This window comes from Antechinus flavipes, chromosome 4, assembly GCF_016432865.1.
Source record: "Antechinus flavipes isolate AdamAnt ecotype Samford, QLD, Australia chromosome 4, AdamAnt_v2, whole genome shotgun sequence".
NCBI classification, from domain to species: domain Eukaryota; kingdom Metazoa; phylum Chordata; class Mammalia; order Dasyuromorphia; family Dasyuridae; genus Antechinus; species Antechinus flavipes.
Window position 1 is genome coordinate 485,369,766 of NC_067401.1, and position 23,027 is coordinate 485,392,792.

At 35.6% G+C, this 23,027-nt stretch overlaps 1 protein-coding gene across 1 annotated transcript in view; it reads right to left on the reverse strand.

The window, feature by feature from the left end:
• Positions 1–23,027, reverse strand: part of LRRC8C (leucine rich repeat containing 8 VRAC subunit C) — a 98,673-nt gene that overhangs the window by 20,788 nt on the left and 54,858 nt on the right. Inside the window, exon 2 of the mRNA XM_052000029.1 lies at positions 19,525–19,666. Within this exon, the coding sequence (XP_051855989.1) occupies positions 19,525–19,662 (138 nt within the window). The 5' untranslated portion in view covers positions 19,663–19,666. The remainder of the gene's footprint in view (positions 1–19,524; positions 19,667–23,027) is intronic.

The following is a 23,027-nucleotide window of genomic DNA, read 5'->3' on the forward strand; positions in this document are numbered from 1 at the left end:
CTGATCTCCAGTTCAACATTCACCTAATAGACCACCTAACAGACTTCTCTTGGGATGAGTCCCAAGGCCTGCAACCCAATGAGCTTTCCTAAGATTTTAAGACAAAAGGGATAATGGGATTAGAGATTTAGAGACCTAGGAATTCAACTAATTCAGCCTCTTCTTTTACAGTTAAGAACTTGAGGTCCCCAAAAGACAAATCAAACTTGCCAAGCTCGCATAAGCAGTAAGTGATGATCATGTTATTAATTAAGAAAATGGAACAAAGCAAGTGAAAAGGATAATAGAAGTGGTTTTTCTGCCAACCATCTGCATAATGTATTGATTTTTGGCTGAGCACAATGCTTTATTATCAAAATCAATTCAACCACAGAGAAAAATGTAAGAAAAATTGTCAGAAATTATTGTGCACAGTTATATGTAGCAAATCAGAATTTAGAAAAAAATAGGATTTTTTTTTTTACCTCTAGAGAAAAGTTTACCTGAGTAAGACACCACATAGAAATCTTAAATAATTCAATATAAACTGAAGTAGATATAAAGGCAAAATGTGAAATTAACCCTCAGCTTACCAAAATTTCACTTAACAGAAGAATCTCATTTTTTAGCTTAAATTAAGTAACTGAAGTTTCCCATGTAATGACTTCTATCTGAGTCAGCTGATATAGGGAAGCCATAGATTTAGAGATTAAAGGGCCCTTGGAATTTATCTTGCTGATTCTCTCATTTTAAAAATGAAGAAACGGAGGCAGAGTGGTCAAATGACTCCCTAAGAGTCGTGTATAGTTAAGTGCCAAAGCTGGGCTTTGAATATAGGCTCTATGACTCTAAGATTAGTTCTTTTTCCACTGTACCTACAAACAAATCCCATTGCTGAGATAGCTAAAATGAATTAAAGTAAATAATTTGTTTCAACAGCCATATGTTTAAGAGACATCCTCAGCATCATTCCTCAATTGACATATTGGTTTTGGTTCCTCTCCCATAGCTTTATGATTAGTTATTTCCTTGTAGTTTTTACAGTGCTTCCTCTGTGAATTGTTCAATTATGTTCAATTTCTTGTGACTCCATAGACTTGTCCACAGGATTTTCTTGGCAAAGATACTGGTGTGGTCTGCCATTTATTTTTAGCTCATTTTATAGATGAGAAAAGTGAGATATATAGGGTACAGTGACTTGCCTAAGGTCACATAGCTACTAAGTGGTCAAGGCCAGATTTGAAAGCAGATTGTTTTGATTCCTGGTCAGGCACTCTATCCACGGTACCACCTAGCTGCCCTGCAAATTATAACGATAGGCAACCAGAGGCTAAATACCATGATCCTTACCCAGACAAGCCTGGGCTATGCAAGGCTCTTATTTTTCTGTCTAGAATTCCAATCACTTGATTATGTTTTGCCCCACACTTAGTCTGGTATGGTATCAAGGAGGCTGGGCTCCAAGTTATTAGGAGACAGGTATAAGCATGAGCAATATGAAGGAGGAATGAAAATATGGTTCACTTTTGTCTGAGACTTTTCTGTTTTGCAAAAGAGTGGGAGGTGGAGGCGTCTTCTCATTTCTCTTCTTTGAGGCTTGCTTATTCTTTTTAATTTTGCAACATTCACTTTTAACATCTCTCTGTATGGTTGTTCTTTCCACTTACATTGCTGTCATTATTATGTAAGTTGTTTTCTGGGCTCTGTTTATTTCATTCCGCATCAATTTATGTAAGTCTTCCCAGACTTCTCTGTATTCATCACATTCATCATTTCAATGATATTCTATTATATTCACATACCATAATTTGTTTAGCCATTCCCCAATTGATGGGAGTTTACCTTGTTTCCAATTCTTTGCTACCAGAAAAAAATGCAGCTATAAATATATTGGTTATATTGGTTTAAATGGAGGCTTTTTTCTTAACAAGGGCTTCTTTGGGGAGCAAGTCCATGGCAATAATAAAGACATGTACCTCAAAGAGCTGTTGTGAGAATCATAAGATAATGTCTGTAAAGCATTTTTATAAACTGTAAAAGCCCTATATAAAGGTTAGTTAATAATACTATCATTACTTTGGAGCTCAAATTTTTTCAACATCCATCAAAATGCAATAGATAATTTTCTATGGAAGTGTATCCAGTACCGAGGCAGGCACCTCGATTTGAGCAGACAAGTTGAATAAGATTCTAGGGTGGAAAAAAAGCATATACTAAGTGTTAATCCATGCATTGGGGTATTTGATACATTTCTCATGGTTTGGTGGGGGAGGGGGGAGCAAAGTTAAATACTCTGAAATAAGAACCAGAAATTCCAAATGTATGAAACAAGACTTAAAAATCAATTTCAATTTGCACATTAAGTTAGAATATTGAGCCAAGGCTAAAAAGATAGGATTGCTATTCCCGGAAATTCTACTAAAGAAAATGGGAGAGAGGCTAAAAAACTCTGTGGGAGTTACAGTTTCTTCAGCTAGAAGTGAATGTAAATAGCACTTTTTCTGTCTTGGCTAGAAACCCTGAAGGTCTTTCTCTCCAAAATTTGATTTTTTTTTTTTTTGACTAGGTAAAAAGAGGCTAATGTCTGCACATTTCTTACCCAGTCTTAATTGCTGATTGGACATTGCCTCAGTCAAACTGAGACCTATTAAGGACCCTAATTAGCTTTAAAGTCTCTCATTGCATAGAGGGCCATCTACAGTCATCTTGATCTAGATATGGTCACTAGACCTAGATAGTGCCAGAGGAAAAAGTAAGACTGGTGATCTTAAATCCTTCCTTAAATCTTCATTTAAATCCATTTCACTCACATTTTATAGAATCACCTTCCTAGTGTCATGGTCTTCTTTGAGAACAAAGAACAAACAAAACCAACAAGGAGCAGCAACATTCCAGCTTTTTTTTGAAAGAAAAAAAATAAAATCTTGAACCTATCAATCACTTGTAACAAGTCTGGGGTCCATGGAAAGATTTCAGAAGATTCATTACAATGGACAGAAAGAAATAAACTTCTGTGACTTTATTTCTAGTCATTTCTAAAATATAAAATTTCTTAAAAGTATTTAAAAACATTATTCTAAAAAGAAGAAGGACTTATGTGTACAAAATTATGTATAACAGCTCTTTGTGGTGGCTAAGAATTGGAAATTGAGGGGATGTCCATTGATTGGGAAAAGTTGAGGTATATGATTGTAATGGAATATTATTGTGCCCTAAGAAATGATAAGCAAGATGGTTTCAGAAAAATTTGTGAGACTTACATGAACTCATGCAAGGTGAACAGAACCAGGAGAATGTTGTACACAGCATAACTGCAATATTTTAAGGATAATCAACTGTGAAAGATTTTCTTCCTTTGATCAAGACAATGATCCAAGACAAGTCCAAAGGATCCATGATGAAAATTGCTATCTACCTCTAGAGAGAGAAAAAGATGAATTCTGAGTACAAAACAAAGTATACTTCATATTCATTTTCTTTTTCCTTCTGGTAAATTAATTTATTTTTAATATACATTTCTTTATGAATCATGCTAGGAAAGAAACATCAGAGCAAAAGGGAAAAAAAAAACATGGAATAACAATGGAAAAACCAGATTAAAAAAAACAGAAAAAAAGAAGTGTACATAGTATGTGTTGATTTACATTCAATCTCCTTAGATCTTTTTCTGGATGTGGATGGCATTTTCTGTCCAAGTCTATTGGGATTCCTTTGAATCACTGAACCATTGAGAAAACCCAAGTTTTTCCACAGTTGATCATTGCACATTCTTGTTTAATCATGTACAATGTATTCCTGGTTCTGCTTGTTTTGTTCAGCATCAATTCATGTAAATCTTTCTAAAATCAGCTTGTTCAACACTTTTTATACAACAATAATATTCCATGATCTTCATATACCACAACTTACTCAGCTATTCCCCAATTGATGGGCATCCACTCACTTACTAATTCTTTGCCACCACAAAAAGAGCTGCTACAAACATTTATGTACATGTGGGTCCTTTTCTCTCATTTAAGATTTCCTTGGGATATAGACCCAATAATGGCACTACTGGATAGTCCTCTGGGTATAGTTCTAAATTGCTCTCCAGAATGGTTGAACCATTTCACATTGATCCATTTTCTTTATTTTCCCTGTGTGTGTATGTTTTCTTTTACAACATAACTAATAAGAAAATATTTTATATGACTTTCATATGTACAACCAATATTCTACTGCATGCCTTTTCAAGGGATGGGGGAAAGGCAAAAAGGAGGGAGTAATTTGGAATTAAAAATTTTTTTTTTAGATAAATGTTTAAAAGTTTTAAAAATATAACTGGGAAATATTTAACAAAATAAAAATGTTATTCTGAGAAGGGGGCTATAATCTTCAGAGAGCCAAAGGCATCCATAACAGAAAAATAGTTAAGAATCCATGAGTCATGGAGACTTTGTTATTTCTTTAAAAGAGAGAGAGAAAAAAAAAGAGAGAAAGAGAGGGAGAGGGAAGAGGAAAGAGAAAGGAAAGGAGAGTGGGAGAGAGGGAGAGAGGGAGAGAGAGAAAGAAAGGAAAGAGAGAGAGAGAGAAAGAGAGAGAGAGAGGAAAGGAGAGAAGAAAGGAGAGGGAGGGAGGGAGAGAAGAAGGGAGAGAGAGAAAGAGAAGCTCTTGCTATTGGCTTCTCACAAATCCTATCAAACCCTAGTACTACAAAGAACCTACAAATATAGAGAAAAGTTGAAGGAAGAGTAGACTAAGGAGAAAAGGTGTTGCTAAAATTAGTCTCTCAGTGTGATGCTATGGTTGTAAAAAATTCCAAGATCAGAGACTATAATTGTATATAAAATCAAATTTTTTGCTTTCCTTGGTGTCTAAGGGACATATGGATCTTTAGGCACAAGTTTTGAAGTATTCACACTCTTTTGTCAAAGAGATCATTCTCATTGGACTGACAAAAGAAAATTCACAATATGGTATAGCAACTTCTTACATTATTAATTTGAAAAGGATGCCATGTGTTGCTAAAATCTATAACATCAACAAGAGTGGTGCAAAAATCCATAACAATGATCTGAGAGAACAAATGCGTTTCCTGTTTATTGCCAGTAGTATTGAAATGGTGTCATCTGATGATCTAAGAGAATTCTTTTCAGCACCGTATTATAGAATCATAGAGAATGGAGGAAAAAAAGAAAATCTCATTCATTCTCATCAAGTACTGCCATTCTCTACATGGAAATATTCCAAAGAATGATGAACTCACAATGAAAAGTTCTAGGAAGATAAAAAGTAAATGGTTTGGTTGAGGCACCAACACTGTAAGAATAACATTATTTATTCATAATAGTATAATAGCTAACGAAACTGAAGCAAAAGATGAAGTGACACAGCTAGTAAATATTAATGTCAGATACCAGACTAGAACTTAGGTATTCCTAATACCAGGACTCCTGTTTTATCCATTTTACCTCCTACCTGCCTTAGTGGTGGTTTATTATATTATGTCCCTAGAATCAGGAATTCTTAGATGTGAAAGATTTTTTATCTCTGATATAAAGAAATCATGTAATCCTGGACAAGTCATTTAATTGTCCATTTCCCCTGACAATTCTCTAAGTCAATGCTTCTCAAAAAATGGTTGTTTTTGTAATAATAATAAGACATTTTAGTTTCTAATTTAGTTTTCTAATGTGGTAAATATTGATAACCCACATAAACAAAAGTTCTTTTGTTATCAATGATTTTTAAGAGTATAAAGGATCCTGAGACCAAAAAATTTGAAAACTGTTGATCTAGGTTATAGAGGTCTGTTCATACACATTGATAGAAAGAGTTCTCCCATGGGTGAAATCACAGATCTAGAGAAAAAATGAGCAATGGTACATAGTAAATAATGGTAGTCAACTTATAAAGTTTTTACAGTTTGCAAAGTATAACCAGCACCATGAGCCAGTGGGAAGAACACTGCCTCATGAGTCAGAGGAACAAACTAGGCTCAAATCCTACCTCTGACACTTACCATTTGTGATCCTGCCTTCACATTCCTATGCCTCAGTTTCCACATCTATAAATTGATGAAGATGGATTAACTGGGCCTTTGAAGTCCCTTCCAGCTCTATGAGCCTATACCTTGGAGATATTTATAGACTATTATCATTCCCAGTTTAGAGATGGTTGATTCTTGTCAATTGTTCCATAAGAAGTAATTGACCTATCAGAACTTTGAATCCAGGTCCTACCCTAATATAGCCTACCTGGCTATAGTAATTTAGAGATGTGTTAATAAAAATTCTAAAAAATTTTCCTCTTATAACATTCATGCTCAAATGTCCTAGCCTACTTCTTTCCCCAAAACTTGAGCAGAATTGCTGAATTATCCTGGACACAGAATTTTATCAGTGTATGTCTAAACCTGTCCTAATTCAGGTTTTATTTTAAGCATCCCCATTAGCACCCTTTGCAAACTCATCCACACTCTGAATTCCAACATATAAAATATGTCCATGCAAGTGAAAATTTCTGAGCATCCTTTTCATGAGGTCAAATCTGATTTGGCAGAAAGGAAAAAAGAATCCATGAGGTAGGGTTGGTAAAATGTAAAAGGCAACTATTCTTAGGGTTAGTTTCTAATATCATCTTTTTTGAATTATTCAAGAGTTCACCACTGGCCTAAATTACCAAACAATCAAGACTACTTCATCTCACTTGCAGATCTCAGAGCTGTTGGGGGTCCATGGTGACTTCTCTGAGAGATGTAGACAGTAACCTGGATTACAACATCAATGGGATTCTGGATCTCAGATGTCACTTCCTAGAATGAACCATAATAGAGACCATCTGAAGGCCAAAAGGGACAAATCATCTATGGTAGCAGCCTTGAGTCATTTCAATGACTTTTTTTTTTTTTAATAAAGAGAGCAGGAAATATCTTTCTTCTGTTGAATTCACAAGGACAGGTCCTTTGGGGCTTCATAAGGGTGGACTTCTCCTAGTTCCTGTTCCCATTTTAGAACATTTAGCTATATTTGGTAAGAGTCTGGGTTGTTTTGAATTGGATTTTAAGAAGATAACCTGAAATCTCTGAATAAATATATAAAGCAAACATATGTTTTTTGGGAGGGTGGAATTCTGAGAAGATGGTGGAATAGGTCAGAAATTCCAAACTCTCCAGATTTTTTCCATAAACAAGACAAAATAGCACTGTGAATGTAGAGCGGCAAAAATATATGAGTTGGGGCAGAACAATGGTCCTCTTGGGACAATTAGAGAAGACCCCAGTGAGGACACCCTAGGAAAAACCCTAGGGACCAAAGTTTGTCCTGCGTGAAATGCAAATATCTCCAGGCTATTTCCATTGAAGCAACAAATAAGCCCTGGGAGCAGCTGGATTGAGTTGGTAGCCTCAGCTTCAGTCTCAGCCACTGGAGTTCTCTACTCCCAGACATTGTTGGGACATACTCCCAAACATATGAGCAGGGCAAGAATGAAGGCCTCTCTGCTGCTGAGGGATGTCAGGTCCAACTGTATAGTCCTGGGCTGTGAGAAGGAACCAGCACGGGCCCAGTGAATGCAGAAGCAGTACTTGAGGGATGCTGCTGGCTGTGACACTTGCAAGGGAGCTGAGTTCCTGGTTTGGGTTTCAGGTCAGAGAATTGAAGGTTTCAGCTACTGGGAAGATCCACAGGGAGCAAGAGCATTTTCAGCATAGTATGGCTGGAAGCCCTATGACAACTTCAAGGGGGAAAGAGGTGTCGAGAAAGCAAAGCACAGAAAATGCTCAGAAGAACTTTAACAAATCCAACAAACACAAAGGTTTTGTCCTGGCCTTACTGTTAATTTTTATTAGACCTACACATGCAAGTTTTGGCAATCTGATGAGAATGCCTTAAAACTTATTCAAGTTTAAAGGAGCAATTTGGGCTCTGGACATACTCAGAAAATAATAGTAAGAAAGACCTGAAGCCAGACTCACTGTCCTGCATACCCCAGGGCTAGAAGTGATTAAAAAGCTGCTAAAAATTAAAACAACAACAACAAAATAAAAATGAATAAGCAAAGGAGAACAAACTCAATCATAGACAGCTACTATGGGGATATAGAAGAATTGGGTTTGTTTTCAGAGGAGGATTCTGAAACAAAAAAAAGTCTCTCCTGTCCCAAAGAATAACGTCAAATGGTCATTTGTCCAAAAAGAGTTCTTGGAAGAACTTAAAAATGAAAAAAAAAAAAAAAATAATGTGAATTTTCAAAAGAAAACAGATCAAGAAGAGAAAAGGTAAGGATTATTGGACTACCTGAAAGATACAACACCTCCCCCCTTAAAAGAATCTTAATACAATATTACAAAAAAAAAAAAAAAGAAAGAAAATTGGCTTAAAGTTTTAGAACAAAAGGAAAAAAGTAGAAACAAAAAAATACATACCAATAAAAATCTGAAAGATATCTTAGGAGGAAAACCTACAGGATTATCACATAGCCAAATTTCAAAATCCCCAGGTTAAGAGAAAATATTATGAACAACAAGAAAAAAAGAAAACCATTCAAATACTATGGAGTCACAATTAGAACCACCTAAGATTTAATAGCTGTTATGTAAAAAGATTGCAGGTCTTGGAACATAATATAACAAAGATCAAAAGAACTGGGGTTGTGAACAAAAATAACTTAATCAGCAAAGTATATAAATGAAAAGAAAATGGATATCAATGAATTGATAGAGTTTTTCAGATTTGTCATAAAAAGGCCATGACTTGATGGAAAATTTGACAAAAAAGATCCAGGAGAACTGTAAAGTACACATCAAAGACTAATTACAAGGGGTTCTATAAGATAAAAATGTTTACTTTTTATATATAAAAATGTAAACCATTATTTTTTAAGACAGCCATTATTAGTAATTAGGTAGCTCAAAAGAAAGATTGGGAATGAACTCAATATGATGGGTTGATTCTAAAAAGCAAAATTGTATAGAAAAAGGTAAAAAGAACAAATGAAGTATTAGAGGAAGAACTGATAATAATAAGAGAAATTAGGTATGGTAGTACTGGAACCCTGCTCTCATCAGATCTAGGTTAAACAGAGAACAACATATACAGCTAGAAGGGTATGTGTCTTCTAAATTTGTAAAGAAATAAGAGAGGAAGGGAACAGGATGAAGGGTGGTTAGATTAAAGTTTAGGAGAGTAGGGGGGAGGAAAAAGGAAGGATTCTTAGAGGAGTAGGTTGAACAAGAAAAAAGGAGAGTTAGAGTAGAGGATAAGGAAGAGATGCTTTATGAACTCAATATTTTTAGAAAAACATGGAGAAAACTCCACAAAATAAGAGTGAAATGAGAAGAATTAAGAGAACATTGTATACAGTAATAGTATTGTTTTAAAAACAACTTTGAGCAACCAAGTCATTCTATTATAAACAACTAAATTAATCACAAAGATCCTATAAAGGAAGATGTTCTTTGGTTCCAGAAAAAGAACTCATGCACAAGTATATGTATTTATGTATACATATCTATACAGATTTGGGTCTAATGGTAGCTATTCGCAAAGATATATATATAATAAATATATCTCCTCAGACTCTTAACACGTTCTAGCTGTGTGACCCTGGGCAAGTCACGTAACTCCAAATGCCTCAGGGAAAAAAAAAAAAGTGTGTGTGTGTGTATGTGTGTGTGTGTGTGTGTATTTTAAAAAATAAAGCTAACATTTTTCCAGAAAGTAACAGGCTGACCTTTTAGGACTGGGTCTATAACATAGTTTCTAAACAATGTTTATATCATACTAATCTGGGTGTTTACCCTATTAGTCTCTTGGGCATATACAACTTCCCAGGAATATGCTGTATTTTGTCTGCTTTTAAATGAATAACAAAATTTTTATTTAAAATGATGGTGATTCTAGGAACAGTTTTCTACAACAGTTTTGAAAAGAATCACTTGTCTAGAAATAAATTACTGGAAAAGGATTTAGCTTTTTAATTTCTTTTAAAATTTTATTTAGTTATTAATTTTTTTTTGTTTAGCTTTTTTTCTGCTGGGCCTCCAGAAAGCAGAATCAGCAAGAATGAGTTTCTAGGTAGCCAATTTAAACTTGATGTAAAGAAGGATTTCCTAACAATTAGAAATAATCAAAAGTAGAATGGGCTGCTATAGGAGGTGATGAACTCCATCTCACTGGAGGTCCTCTAGCAAAGATTAAACATCATCAATTTTTGAGTTCTGTAGGTGTTTTTTTCAGAGATGGGTTCAGAGACATGGTCTCTGAAGTCTAGATCTGAAAGTCGGTGAAATAGCCTATATACAAAATGCCTCAGCTGACAAAAACTAAAACTATAATGCCGAGAAGTATCAACAGTTTCAAGAATCATTCATAGATTGGATAAATATTTATGGGGCCGAGCTATCACTATCATCCACCTTTAAAAGACACCTATCCTGGATGTGAATTTTATACCTTCATTAAACTTCTACTTAATACTTCTCACAAGGATTGATAAGGAAATAGGTAGAAATATTTGTAGACAAGATTCCAAAGTGGAATGACATGATACAGAGAGGAGAGTCTCTGCTATTTCCTACCCACATGACTTCAGTAAAGTCAATTAATTACTCTGGGCTTTAGTTTTCTCATCTACAAAGCAATTAGGTTAGACTCAGTGACTTCTGAATTCCCTCTTCCAGGTATGTCCTAAGATTCTACAGTCAAATCAGACCTCTGAAACTTAGCTTTGTGACCATGGGTAGACCCATTAGCCTCTCTGAGATTGTAAAGTTAGGATAAGACTACATTGTTCTGTTTTTTAATAATATCTATTGAACCTGCCGTCATTGGGATGTTGTGAATACGTGCTATATGAATAAAAACACTGTACAATTCTGGTTTGTTTACTTTAACAAAAGCAAGTAAGCAAGAAAAAGCAGGAGGTAATTTTTAGTGGGCTGACCTGAGAGACTTTTTTCATCTTTAACTGTTAAATTTTATAAATTTTATCAAAAGCTCCATATTTAAACCAATATTTACATAAAGAAGTAGTAAAGTCAAGTCAATAAGCAATAAGTTAGTGCCTACTGTGAGCCAGTTTGCTGGCTGTCTTACTGTAGATGGAATGTTGGATGTGGAGTCAGAAAGAGCTGGTTTCAAAGCCTACCTTAAGGACAAGGTATGATCATCTTGTTCTAAGTAAATCATTTCTTGGAACCTACCATCTCATCGATCAACATTTGATTTATTAATTATATAATAAAATTCTAAAGTTATCATAAAAGATGTATACTTATTATAACATCCTAATGTTATCATAAATATATATCATTATTAGAATGTTCTAATGCTTAAAACATGTATTATCATAATGGTCTAATGTTATCATAAGACATATATCATTATAACAAATTGAATGTTATAAATATGTATCATTATCATAATACTTTATTATTATAAGCATGCATCATTATTATAACATTCTAATATTACAAAATAGGTGTATTATCATGTTCTAATGTCATCATAAACATGTATTATGATAACATTCTAATATTACCATAAACATGTATTATTATAGCATTCTAATGTTATAAACTTAAATCATTACCATAATGTTCTATTATTATAAGATTGTATGTATGTATGCAATGTATCATTATAATAGTTGAATGTTATCATAAACATGTATTATAACAGTTTAACATTAGCATAAACATGCATTATTATAGCACTCTCATGTTATCATAAACATATATCATTATTGTATCTTTCTAATGTTAGAAAACTTGTATCATCATAATGTTCTAATGTTATCATACGATGTAACATTATAACAGTCTAATGTTATCATAAACATGTATCATCACTATAACATTCTAATGTTATAAATAAGTATCATTATTAAAATATTATTATAGAATTCATTAAGTATCCACCATATTCTTGGTGCTGGACTTGAAGAATACAAAAATAAAACACAACCTATTAGTAGGTACTCTTAAGAATTTTATATTCTGTGGAAGCTAACAACACATATACATGTAAATATAAACGAGGCAAATGATGGACTTATAGAACAGTGATATTAAGTTGTATGGCTTATCACACAAGGGTTTTTCAAGCTTCAATGAGATAATGTATTTTAAGATCTAAACTATCAAAGCCCCATATAAATATTAGCTATTATTGTTATTATTAATACTGTTATTCTTATTACTAGTTATTATTGTCAACTTACCAATACTGACCTGGAAGGTGTGATTTATCATACTCAAATGTCGTATGTGAGTTAGCAGGTAAGCATTCATTACTAAAAATATTTTATCATTAATCAAAAATTAAATAACTTTTTCATCTTTAATTGTTAAATCTTATAAGTCTTATCAAAAGCTCTACATGTAAAACAATATTTATAGAAAGGAAAGGAGTAGTAAAGTCACATCAATAAGAAATGAGTAAGCGCCTACTGTGAGCCAGTTTGCTGACTGTCTTACTCTAGACAGAATGGATGGGGAGTCAGAAAGACCTGGTTTTAAAGCCTACCTCAAGGACAACATATGGTCACCTTGTTGTAAGTAGGTACCAAGCTTCTATTTAATAAATTTACCATTAATAATTTACATTTACATGGTGCTTTAATATTAGCAAATCACTTCACATTCATTATCTCACTAGTATTCATAATACCCCAGTGAGGCAGGTTCAACAGACATTACTAAAGAACAAAATTATGTATTACTATCCTAACTCTATGGAGGGGAAACTCAGTCTCAGAGAGATTAAAGGGCTTGCCCATAGTAATACAGCTAAGTTTCAGAGGTCTGATTGGAACCAAAGTTTCCTAACCAAATCCAGTACTTGACTTACTATACCACTTTGTCTCTTTACCTTAATTAACCTTTACAAATAAGTCCTGAAAATACTGCAGTATTTCTATTTTTACAGGTGGAAAAATCAAGGTCCCAGGAAACAGTCCTGATCTGTTCAATTCAGTAAATGCCAACTCCAAAATGGGAACAGAAATCTAGTGGTCCAAGTTATGGTCTCAGAAAGGACTCTTTGTTGGCTGGGAAGGCATCATTAAGTCCAACTTTATTAGATGATTTGGGCAGAGCTAAAATTAAAAGCCTCTATTATATCTCTCTCCAAGTTGGACTGCTTCCTTCTGCAAGCATTTTGGGTAGTTTTATTTTCCTTAGTAATTCTATTTTCATTTTTACTTGATTCACTCATCTAGCTGTCATGGAAAGCTATCCCTCTTGACCCCTTTGTCAGTTTTCATGTATAAGGTTGACACTAAATCTAATGCAGTATGAATTGGCCAAAGGCCAATGGTTCCTTGCCTTCATGTTATAAATATGGTATATGTGACCTGATATACTACTGGCACTGCCCAGAAAGAGGACATGATCTGTTGTTTCCTCTGCCACTCCATTTGAATACAGCATGCATATAAATGTCCACACATCAGTCCAAATCAGCACACCATTGTCAACCTTTGTTGATTTACATAAACAAGCTCCAGAACTATAAGGAAAAATGATGGGAAATGGTCTGTTGTGCTGGCACAGACCACAGAGGAGAGGACAATGTCAGTAAATACTTGGACAGGACAATAACTCTGACATAACCTTGGGCAAGGCCAAAAAGAACCAATGGGAACACATTCAGCTGATCCCTGCTCTCGTCACGGAGTCCCTTTTGTGAACATCTGCCTGCCTCCCAGCTGTCTGAAAAGGGAAAGAAAGGTCAAGCAACAAAGCTTAAAGTTCCCACTTCTATGCCCCCCACCTCTACCCCATAAAACTAATTAGCAAAAGTGACTCTTAAAGGAAAAAAAGCAAGGGATCGTATTCTTGTGTTTTTGAATACCACAAGCAATGATTAAGGAACCTACTATGTGCCAAGCACTTTTTACCAAGTACTGTAAATAAAAGCCAAAAATAAAAGTTTCTATCCACAGGAAATATACATTGTATTTGATTATTCAAAGACTGGGAAAACATTCAACAGTTAGTAGGGCTCAGGAAAGGTTATTTTAATTTATTATATTCCTCTCCTCCCTCTCCAAATCTTCCTCCCCTGGCTTCACAAAGAATTTTTCTTCTTAATATCTTTATTCCATACAAGGTCTCTCATTTAAGCGAAGTCAAAACATCAGTGTCACTTCTATGAATCTTGTCTTTTTCCCCTCCCATATCTAATTATCAAGTACTATTATTTAATAATAATAATAGCTAACATTTATGCAGTGCTTACTATGTGGCACGTGCTAAGTGCTTTACAATTATCATCTCATTTGATCCTTACAACAATCTTGGAAGGTAGGAAGTATCACTATCCCCATTTTGCAAATGAAGAAACAGACAGAAAAAAGGTGCAATGTCTTGTCTAGGGTCACACAGCTAGCATCTGAGGTCACACTTGAAATCAGATCTGTTTAGAAAAGCAGTATGGTGTGAAAAGAGCATTGAGTTTGGTATCTGGAAAATCTAGGTGCAGATCCTGCAGCAAACATTAATTAGGCAGGTGACTAAAATAAAAATATAATAGCCAGCATTTTGAGATTTAAAATGATAGGGACAGCTGGATGACACAGAAGTCAGGAGAACCTGAGTTCAAATGCAATCTCAGTCACTTAACACTTACTATCTGGTTTTCCCTGGGTAAGTCTTAACCATTTAACCTGACTACTTTTTGAGAGGGAGAGAGACAGACAGACAGACAGACAGACATTACAGGTATTATTTTATCAACCCTGGGAAGTAGGTGTTATTATTATTTCCAATTTGCAAATGAAGAAACTGAGACAAGCAGAAGTTAAGTGACCTGCCCAGTGTATTACAAAGCTAGTTAGTATCTGGGGCCAGATTTGAATGCATATCTTCTTGCCTCCAAGTATAATGCTCTATTTACTGAGCTAGAGCTCAATAAATTGCTTAACTTCCAAGGCTATTTGGTTCCTCTTCTTTAAAATGGGAATAATTATCTGTGTAAGCACTTTCTTTACAGAGGAATTGTGAAGTTCCATTAAGATAATGTACAGTTAAATATTTTAGAAACTGTAGAGTACTTATATTGTTGTTTGTCCTTTTTTTCCAAAGAGAACCAATGACATAACAGGGTGATGTCTTATCTTTCAAGTGGATTGGATTTAAGTGAGGCAGAACTGTGCAAAGTCATTAACCTCACTGTCTCTTCCAGAGTCATCAGAGTTCTGTGGCAGGACAAAAGTCAAGGTGATGGGTGATGACCCAGGATGCAGCTAAGCTTGGCATCGTCAGTGTCTTATCAAACTTTAATCCCTCCATAGCTGCTGCTTCTCCCACCTTCCTGGCCATTGGGACAAGTACTGCTCCATCCATTCCTTCAGGGGAGGGTCTTCACATGCTTGGTTTAGAACCCCTCTTACTCACTGATGAGTTTGAAGCCTGTTGGTTACCCTCAGGCCTTATTTAGCTGGTCTGTTAGCATGGTTTAGGCAGGATGTGGCAACTGTGCATGCCACAGCTTTTGGGATGGTGGGTAAACAATGAGCAGCCCTCGCCCCAGACTTCTCATCCTTCCTGAACGCACCCCCATTGCTTATATTGATGTCAACCAGTAGTAGTAGCAGTTGAAGGTGGGCTCTTTGGAGGCAGGGACTGGTTCTGTTGTTTTATAAGAGGCAACAGTACAAAGTGGAGAGAGACCTAGAAGCCAAGTTCATCTGGGTTCTACCACATTCTAGCTATAGGGCAAGTTACTGATCTAGAACATTATTTTAAAATCAGCTTCAGAAAAGAGGCTGACCTGGATTGGTGGAGGGTGTTTCCTGTTCAGGGAGATCACCATAACCCACATCCTACAGATTAGTCTGTAGCCTAAACCCATTCCTACCATCACTCATTGCCTTGTATCTAGAAGTAGTATACTTGAATTTACCTTTTGAGAGTGTACATCACTAGTTTCCATTTCTAACTGGATATCTCACACACATTCAAACAGATCTATAATTCTCAACTTGTCACTTCTCTGCTCAAAGGTCCTCAGTGGTTCTTAGTGTTTGCCGAGTTCCTTTTATTCCTTTTAATCTTTCCTTTTTATGCATGCCTGAGTTGGGTTAACAATGTGTGGAATAGAGTGCTACTGTGTGGGTATAAATATTTGTTTGGCTAAGTGTAAGTGTTGTTCTGATCTGTGTTTATGTTTGTGCAAGGAGAATATATTCAGGTTACTCATATTGCCTATAGGATAAGGTCCTACTCCCTTAGCTTCTCCAAGGCTTTCACAATATGGCTTCAGCTCAGCTTTTTTTTTACCCCTTGGGAACCCAAAGGAAACCCCCATTCTAAGTCAATTTATCTATTCCCTGTCCTTCCATACAAGGACTTTTGTAAGCCTACTACCGTGTTCTTTATGTTTATTGATCTTTCACACATTAACACCCTTTACCACCTCTATGGAGTCTAAATATCCTTCATGACTTGCTCAAATCCTATTATATTTTCAAAACCTTCCTTCAACAGTCCAGCCCATGATGATCTCTTCCCCTTTTCAAGTGCTCTCATTTATATTGATTGCCCCTTTAATACTTGCTCCTGCTATTATATGTATCTAGTATTCAACTTAGCAAATAAATGAAGGCTATCTACCTTCCAAGACCAACTACAGAAGCCCATCATTGCAAAAGAACAAAGAGCAAAGTTTTAGACCTGAGTGCAGAAGTGCTCCCATGAGCTATGGGACTTACATAGCCTGCATAGTATCCCTCCCCTATCCCCTATGGTAACGTGGATAATCAGAGTATGTCCTAATGAGGCCAAATGTGCAGAGAATTCTGGAACATACTCCTGGACCTAAGGGAGATCTGTTCTCTAAATCAGTGCTGTCAACCTCAAATAGAAACAGGCCCAGACGCAAGAATCCCCAAGGGCACACACTGACTTACTTTTAAAATGTAACATTACTTATGTTTTTAATACATTTTTATTATTTTATCATTATTAATTTGTTATAGTTATTAGATGTCAAACATTTCCCAATTACATTTTATCTGGTTCTGCTACAGTGAGGAGTGTGAAGGGCAACAGCCACCTCATGTTTGACGACTTTTGGTCAGTTGGTTCTCAGTTTGTCCCACTCTTTGTGACTACCTTGGTGTCACCTTGGCAAAGATACTGGAATGGTCTCGTTTCTTTTTCTAACTCGTTTTATAGATGAGGAAACTGAGGCAAATGGGGCTAAGGGTCTGGCCCAGAGTCTCACAGCTGGAAAGTAGCAGAGCCCAGATTTGAACTTATGAAGAGAAGTTCTCCTGTTCCAGGCCTGGCCCTACATCTAAGTTGTCACCCAGCTGACCTTGTATTTTACACCTCTACAATAAAGAGTACTCAATGATACTATTTTCCTATGTAATATCCTTGAATTTCATAGCATTTTTCCAAATAGATTAGTTCTTTCTTTTTAATGGAATTTCTATAAAGCATCCTTGTCATAGAAAATACAAACAATAGGGAAGATTTGGGAAGAATTCTAGACTGCCCCATGTGAGAGTTACTTTCTAATCTCCAAACTCTCTCCAAAATGCCTGATTTTAAATAAATTTCTGAACTATTTCAGCCTCAGTATTCTCATCTGTAAAAGGAGAGAGTTGGATGAAAAAATACTAAGATTGTTTTTACATCTAAAGTTCAAAGACTCCATTGTATCTTAAGCAAGTTCTGAGAATTGTCACACATCCAAATATGGTGGATACCATGCCAAAAGGATTTACAGGGGGGTAGCGTTAACACACATTTGGTATGGAAGCTCTCTGAGGGGAGGGACAGATCCTTTTTTGCATTTGTATTTCATGAACAAGGCCCAGAGATGCACTGGCAGCCAAAGAATATTCAGACAAGCAGAGGGTGGATTTCATCCTACTCCCATCCCTCTATGGATGTGTGATAAAAGGGAGCTTAGAATTACTATTGGGAAGAAAGGCATTCATTTGGGAACTTAAAAAAAACAAACATATTCAAGCAGGTGAGATGGTGCAGTGGATAGAGCACTGGCCTTGAAATTAGGAAGGTCTAAATTAAAATCTGGACTTAGACTCTTACTGTGTGACTCTGGGCAAGTCACTTATCCCTCACTACCTCTTAAAAAAAAGAAAGAAAAAGAAAAAAATATGCCCTTAGGAGGAGGTGACTAGGTTTGAAGTCAAGGGATATGAGACCTTGAAGACAAGTCAGGTCACTTAACCATTTTGAGCCTCAGCTCCTCACCAATCAGGAGGAGAGGGTGGTTGCATCTAAAGTTGTCCCTAGCTCTAAATTTATGATCTTATGATCCTACTTCAAAAATGGAATGATTTTAATTTCATTATTCAAAACTTCTTAAGATCAGAAATATTTTTGATATTTGTTTTAAAAGCAAAACAAAAGCAAAACAAGCTGCTTAAGCTATCAATCAGTTGCCTTTTAGTTTCAATGAAAGCATAGAAGAACATTTATTAATAATCTTAATGCCAGGACTCCAAGGAAGCTCATCAAAAAAGGCTCAGCTCCCTGCCATACAACAAACAGGAATTGTGTAAGGAGCAAGGGATAAAGGATACATGTAAAATAGAATTCTAGCAATTCTTTGAAATAGTTTCTTTTCATTTCAGAGAAATATGGGGGAAATACAAGGTGAAATAAATAGGACCCAAAGAATAACATACACCAGGGCTTCTTAAACCTTTTCCACTCATAATGCCTTTTCACCAGAGAAATTTTTACTTGACACTAGATATATAGGCATATAAAAATAGTATACAAATCAAAATTTACTGATAATAAATCATAATTTCACGATTCTTACATTCAGTTATAAAACTCCATATGGGGTCATCAACAGTTTAAGAAGTGGGAACATACACAACTGACAGCAACAATGTGAAGGATCATAAAAGTAAATGAAAAACTAAAGATGATCCTGGAGAGCAGATAATGAATCCTACCCTCCTTCTTCTTTTAACTAGTCAACCAGAGGTAAGTGCTTACTAACCACTGGACGTCCAGAAGGCCAATGGAATAGATCCTGCTCCCAAGAAACTTACTCACAGTTTAAAGAGAGAGGCAATATGCTAACAAAATAAACAAAATATGTACAAGATAATCAGGGTGTAGGTTTTAGAGGGAAACACTGGAAAAGGCATCTTGTAAAAGGTTGGAATAGCTGTAAATTAATTTGAAGGAAGCCAGAGAACCAAGAGCTGGGACTAAGGAAGAAGAAAATTTTAGGTATTGGGGTATAGGCAATGAAAGTGCTGAGCCAGGAGAGAGAAATTGGCATATGAAGAACTTCAGGGATGCCAATGTTACTAGAAAGCAGAGGAGAGGGGGAACTATTGAGGTGCAGTATTGTCATTTCATTGTGGGTAATAGTCTTCATATTGAGCTTTTGCTTTATTGTATTAATTCAATTTTGAGGGAAAGAGTGATGGAAAAGAGGGAGAATACTTCTGGAAATAACATATAAAAATATAAGGCACCAATAAAATTTATCTAAAAGAAAAGCTTTCCTTTGTTTCCACATCTCCCACCTCTGGATTTATGCTCAGGTTTTATTTACTTACTTGTAAGGTACAGCCAAACACACCAATCATTAGCATGACTACAGAGAGATATTCCGTAAACACGTCCCACCATGGTTTGAGTACTCGGAAAGCAGGCTGCTGTTCAGAAAATTGCCTGAATTCCGTTACCGGAATCATGATTCTGAAAAATAAGGAGAAATACACATGAGTTTAACAAGTAAATACATTTCCATATAGGTGAGGAAAGCTGAATGCCACAGAAGTCACACTTTTGAATTGTGGTGCTGGAGAAGACTTGGATAGCAAGGAGATCAAAACAGTTGAAAGTTAAAGAAATTAGGCTACTTATTAGCAGGTCAGATACTGAAGCTGAAGCTTATGCTTTGACCACATAAGATGGGACTCATTGACAAAGATGCTGATGCTGGAAAAGATTGAAGACAAAAGGAAAAGAGGATGGGCAGAGGATATGATGGATAGATAGTGTGATGGAAGCAACAAGAATGAACTTGAACAGACTTTGGGAGATAGTGAAGAAGAAAAGGGCCTGCGAATCACAAAAAGCCAGGCCCAAATAGGTAAATCTGATATTTTTCATATATTACTAGGTCATATTTATATAATATGTAGATTCAATTTAAACTTAGATTTATCAAATACTTATTATACCCACTTTGTATAAGACATGCAGCTAGATTGGTTAATTTTCTGGTAAGCTTGGGTCATACAAATCTATTGGTCTAAATGAGGGGGAGGGAGGGATCCTATAATTTCTTTAGTATAGAGAATTCCTGGATGCAAAACTTTTACCATGAAGTTCTACAATCTATGGTCTTAGCTGTCTTTGCCACTGAGAGGTAGTAATTTGCCTGGGGACTCTCACATATTCAGAAAACCGATGTTCAAAAATATTCAGTGTTAAATTAGTAACAACACTGGGTAATCTCTTCTGGTTCACAAAGTGCTTTACAAACATCAGCTTATTTGGCCTCTACAAAAACCTGGAGTGAGGCAAAGACTACATATCCTATTTTCTTCATTTTACAAATGAGGACATAAGCTTGATGACAATGGTTATACTTCTATCAGGGCCAAAATTTGAACTCTCTTAACTTCCCAGTTCATGTTCTTTCCACCATTACTCAACATATCATTCCATTTGCACCTATGAAAATTCATCAGTTTTTTTTTAATTAAAATTTTTTTCAATGAACAAAAATCAATGTTCTCTCCTTTCTGCCACCAACAATTTGCATCATTCATAGATTTAGAAATTTGCCCATAACTAGCCTGACCTCAAGAAGCACTAGTGCTTCCCTATAACCCCTAAGACATAACATAATCTATTATTTTCATCATTTAAATAAAGCTTCTCACCATCTAACTCTGGCCAGTCTTTCCAAGTTCATTTCACTCACTCTCCTTCTTGCACTATTGTGCTGCCAAAGGCAATGAATTGTAGTCATTCTCTCTTCAATTTCTAGACGTTGCACAAGCTTGTCCCCAGGCCTAGAATGTGTTTTCTTCTACCTCTCAGAATCTTTATCAAATCTTAATTCTTCACCCTCCATAATATTTATATTTATCCTGTTTACATTTTATATACAAACTTTAACTCTGTTTGTCTCACTTTCCTCATTTATAAAATAACCTGGAAGAGGAAATGGCAAACCACCCCAGTATCTTTGTCAAGAAAACTCTAAACTCAAGAAGAATTGGATACTATTGAAACAAATGAATATAACAAAATTTATTTTGTATCAGTTTATCTATATAAACTTTCATTTTTCTTGAACAGAATATAAATTCTTTGAAGGCAGGGATTGTCTGTTAAGGGTATGCAGCTCAGTGCCTGGCAGTCAGCACTTATAGCTTTGAAAAAATATACCATTTTTTGGAATAAATGAATGAGTTGATTGAACATTATTGATACTGTAAAGCAGTCATGTCAATACAAATTAACCTACTGCATTGTATTTTTAATTTTATTATACATTTCCCAATCAACTACATTTTAATCTGGTTCAGGTCCCACTTGGGAGTGTTGCATGGACACCAAGTTTAATATCTCTGTTGTGCAACATACAATGTACACTGCTAGGCAGTGAGAAATAAAATCAAGATCAATAAACAGTTATTTGGTGCCTACTGTGTAGCCAGCATCAGGAGAGAGAACACATAAAAAGAAGCTGAAAAGGATAAGGGAGGTTACGTTCACAGAAGGAGTTGGGGTGACGATGAAGTCACCATGGGAAGTGTCCTAAGAAGTGACAGTTTCAAGGTTGATTTCATTTTGCAGAATGATGAATTTCTGGAGATGATGAAATCCAGGAAAGCAGCCAGGTGGGAAAAGATAAGGAGAATTCCATAGCTAAGGAGAATTCCTTACATGGTAGAGGATCAGTTCCCAGATATCCACTCCTACCATCTCCAACCAGAGGGACTTGGGGAAGATATGGAGCTTAAAAAACTTTTAAAGAAATACAGGGAATTTCAGGAACTGTTTGAGTTTTCTCCTATATTATGTATGTTTTCTTTTGCTTTTGTTCTCCCATTAGTGATCTCCAAGGACAATCCATTTCCCCAATATTACCAAAAGTTCTGGTTGGATTTATTTTCATTCAGTTACTCATATTGTTTTTATTTTCACAAGGAGTCAAAGATTTATCCTTGTCCTCAAAAAGTTAAAAGAGATGGTTCAAAGGCAATTGAAGGGAAATAAGTCAGGTTCCATCTAAAATTATCTGGAATGGTAAATATGAAATAGAGTGGGACAAGTTCCTGGTGTCTACTGTATCCCTTCATTTGTCTATACCTTCCTTCCTCATCCTCTTTTGCCAAGGAGAATGACTGCGAATTCTTCACATAACCAAACTCAACTTTTGGTGCCAAACCTCCACATCATCAACCATATCAGTAATAGTAGTAGTAGAGATGCTGAAGGAAGTGGTAGTAGTAGCGGTTACTACTGTTGTTAGTAGTAGTAGCAGATAGGAAGAGGAGAAGAGAAGTTAGCCATTAATAGTAATAGCCGTAGTAGTAGTAGTAGTAGTATAGTAGAAGTAATCATGGTGGTGGAAATAATAGTAATATTAATGGTGGTAGTAATAGTAGCAAGTGCTATTGTTGTTAGTATTAACAGCAAATAGGAAGAGGATGAGGAGAGAAGTTAGCTCTTGATAATAATAGAGAAAATAGTAGTAGTAGTGGTAGTAGTAGTAGTAGTAGTAATAGTAGTAGTAGTAGCTGCTAACATTTTTATAGCACCGTTAAATTTGCCAATCTTAAAACAAGCATAAAAATGATATGTATAAACATCTTTCATATACATCATCAAATCTGAGGCTCACAGCAACCCCAGAAGACAGGTATACTTATTTTCCCCATCTTATACTCTTCATTTGCCAGGAGGTTCTCTGCTTGATTCCAACACCATTATTATCTGCATCTTGCCCAATCCAGGATAAGCTCATCATAAGGAAAACTCATCATCCTGGAGATTGCTCAAACCTCATCGTTTTCAACTGCTTCTGCCTCTTTGA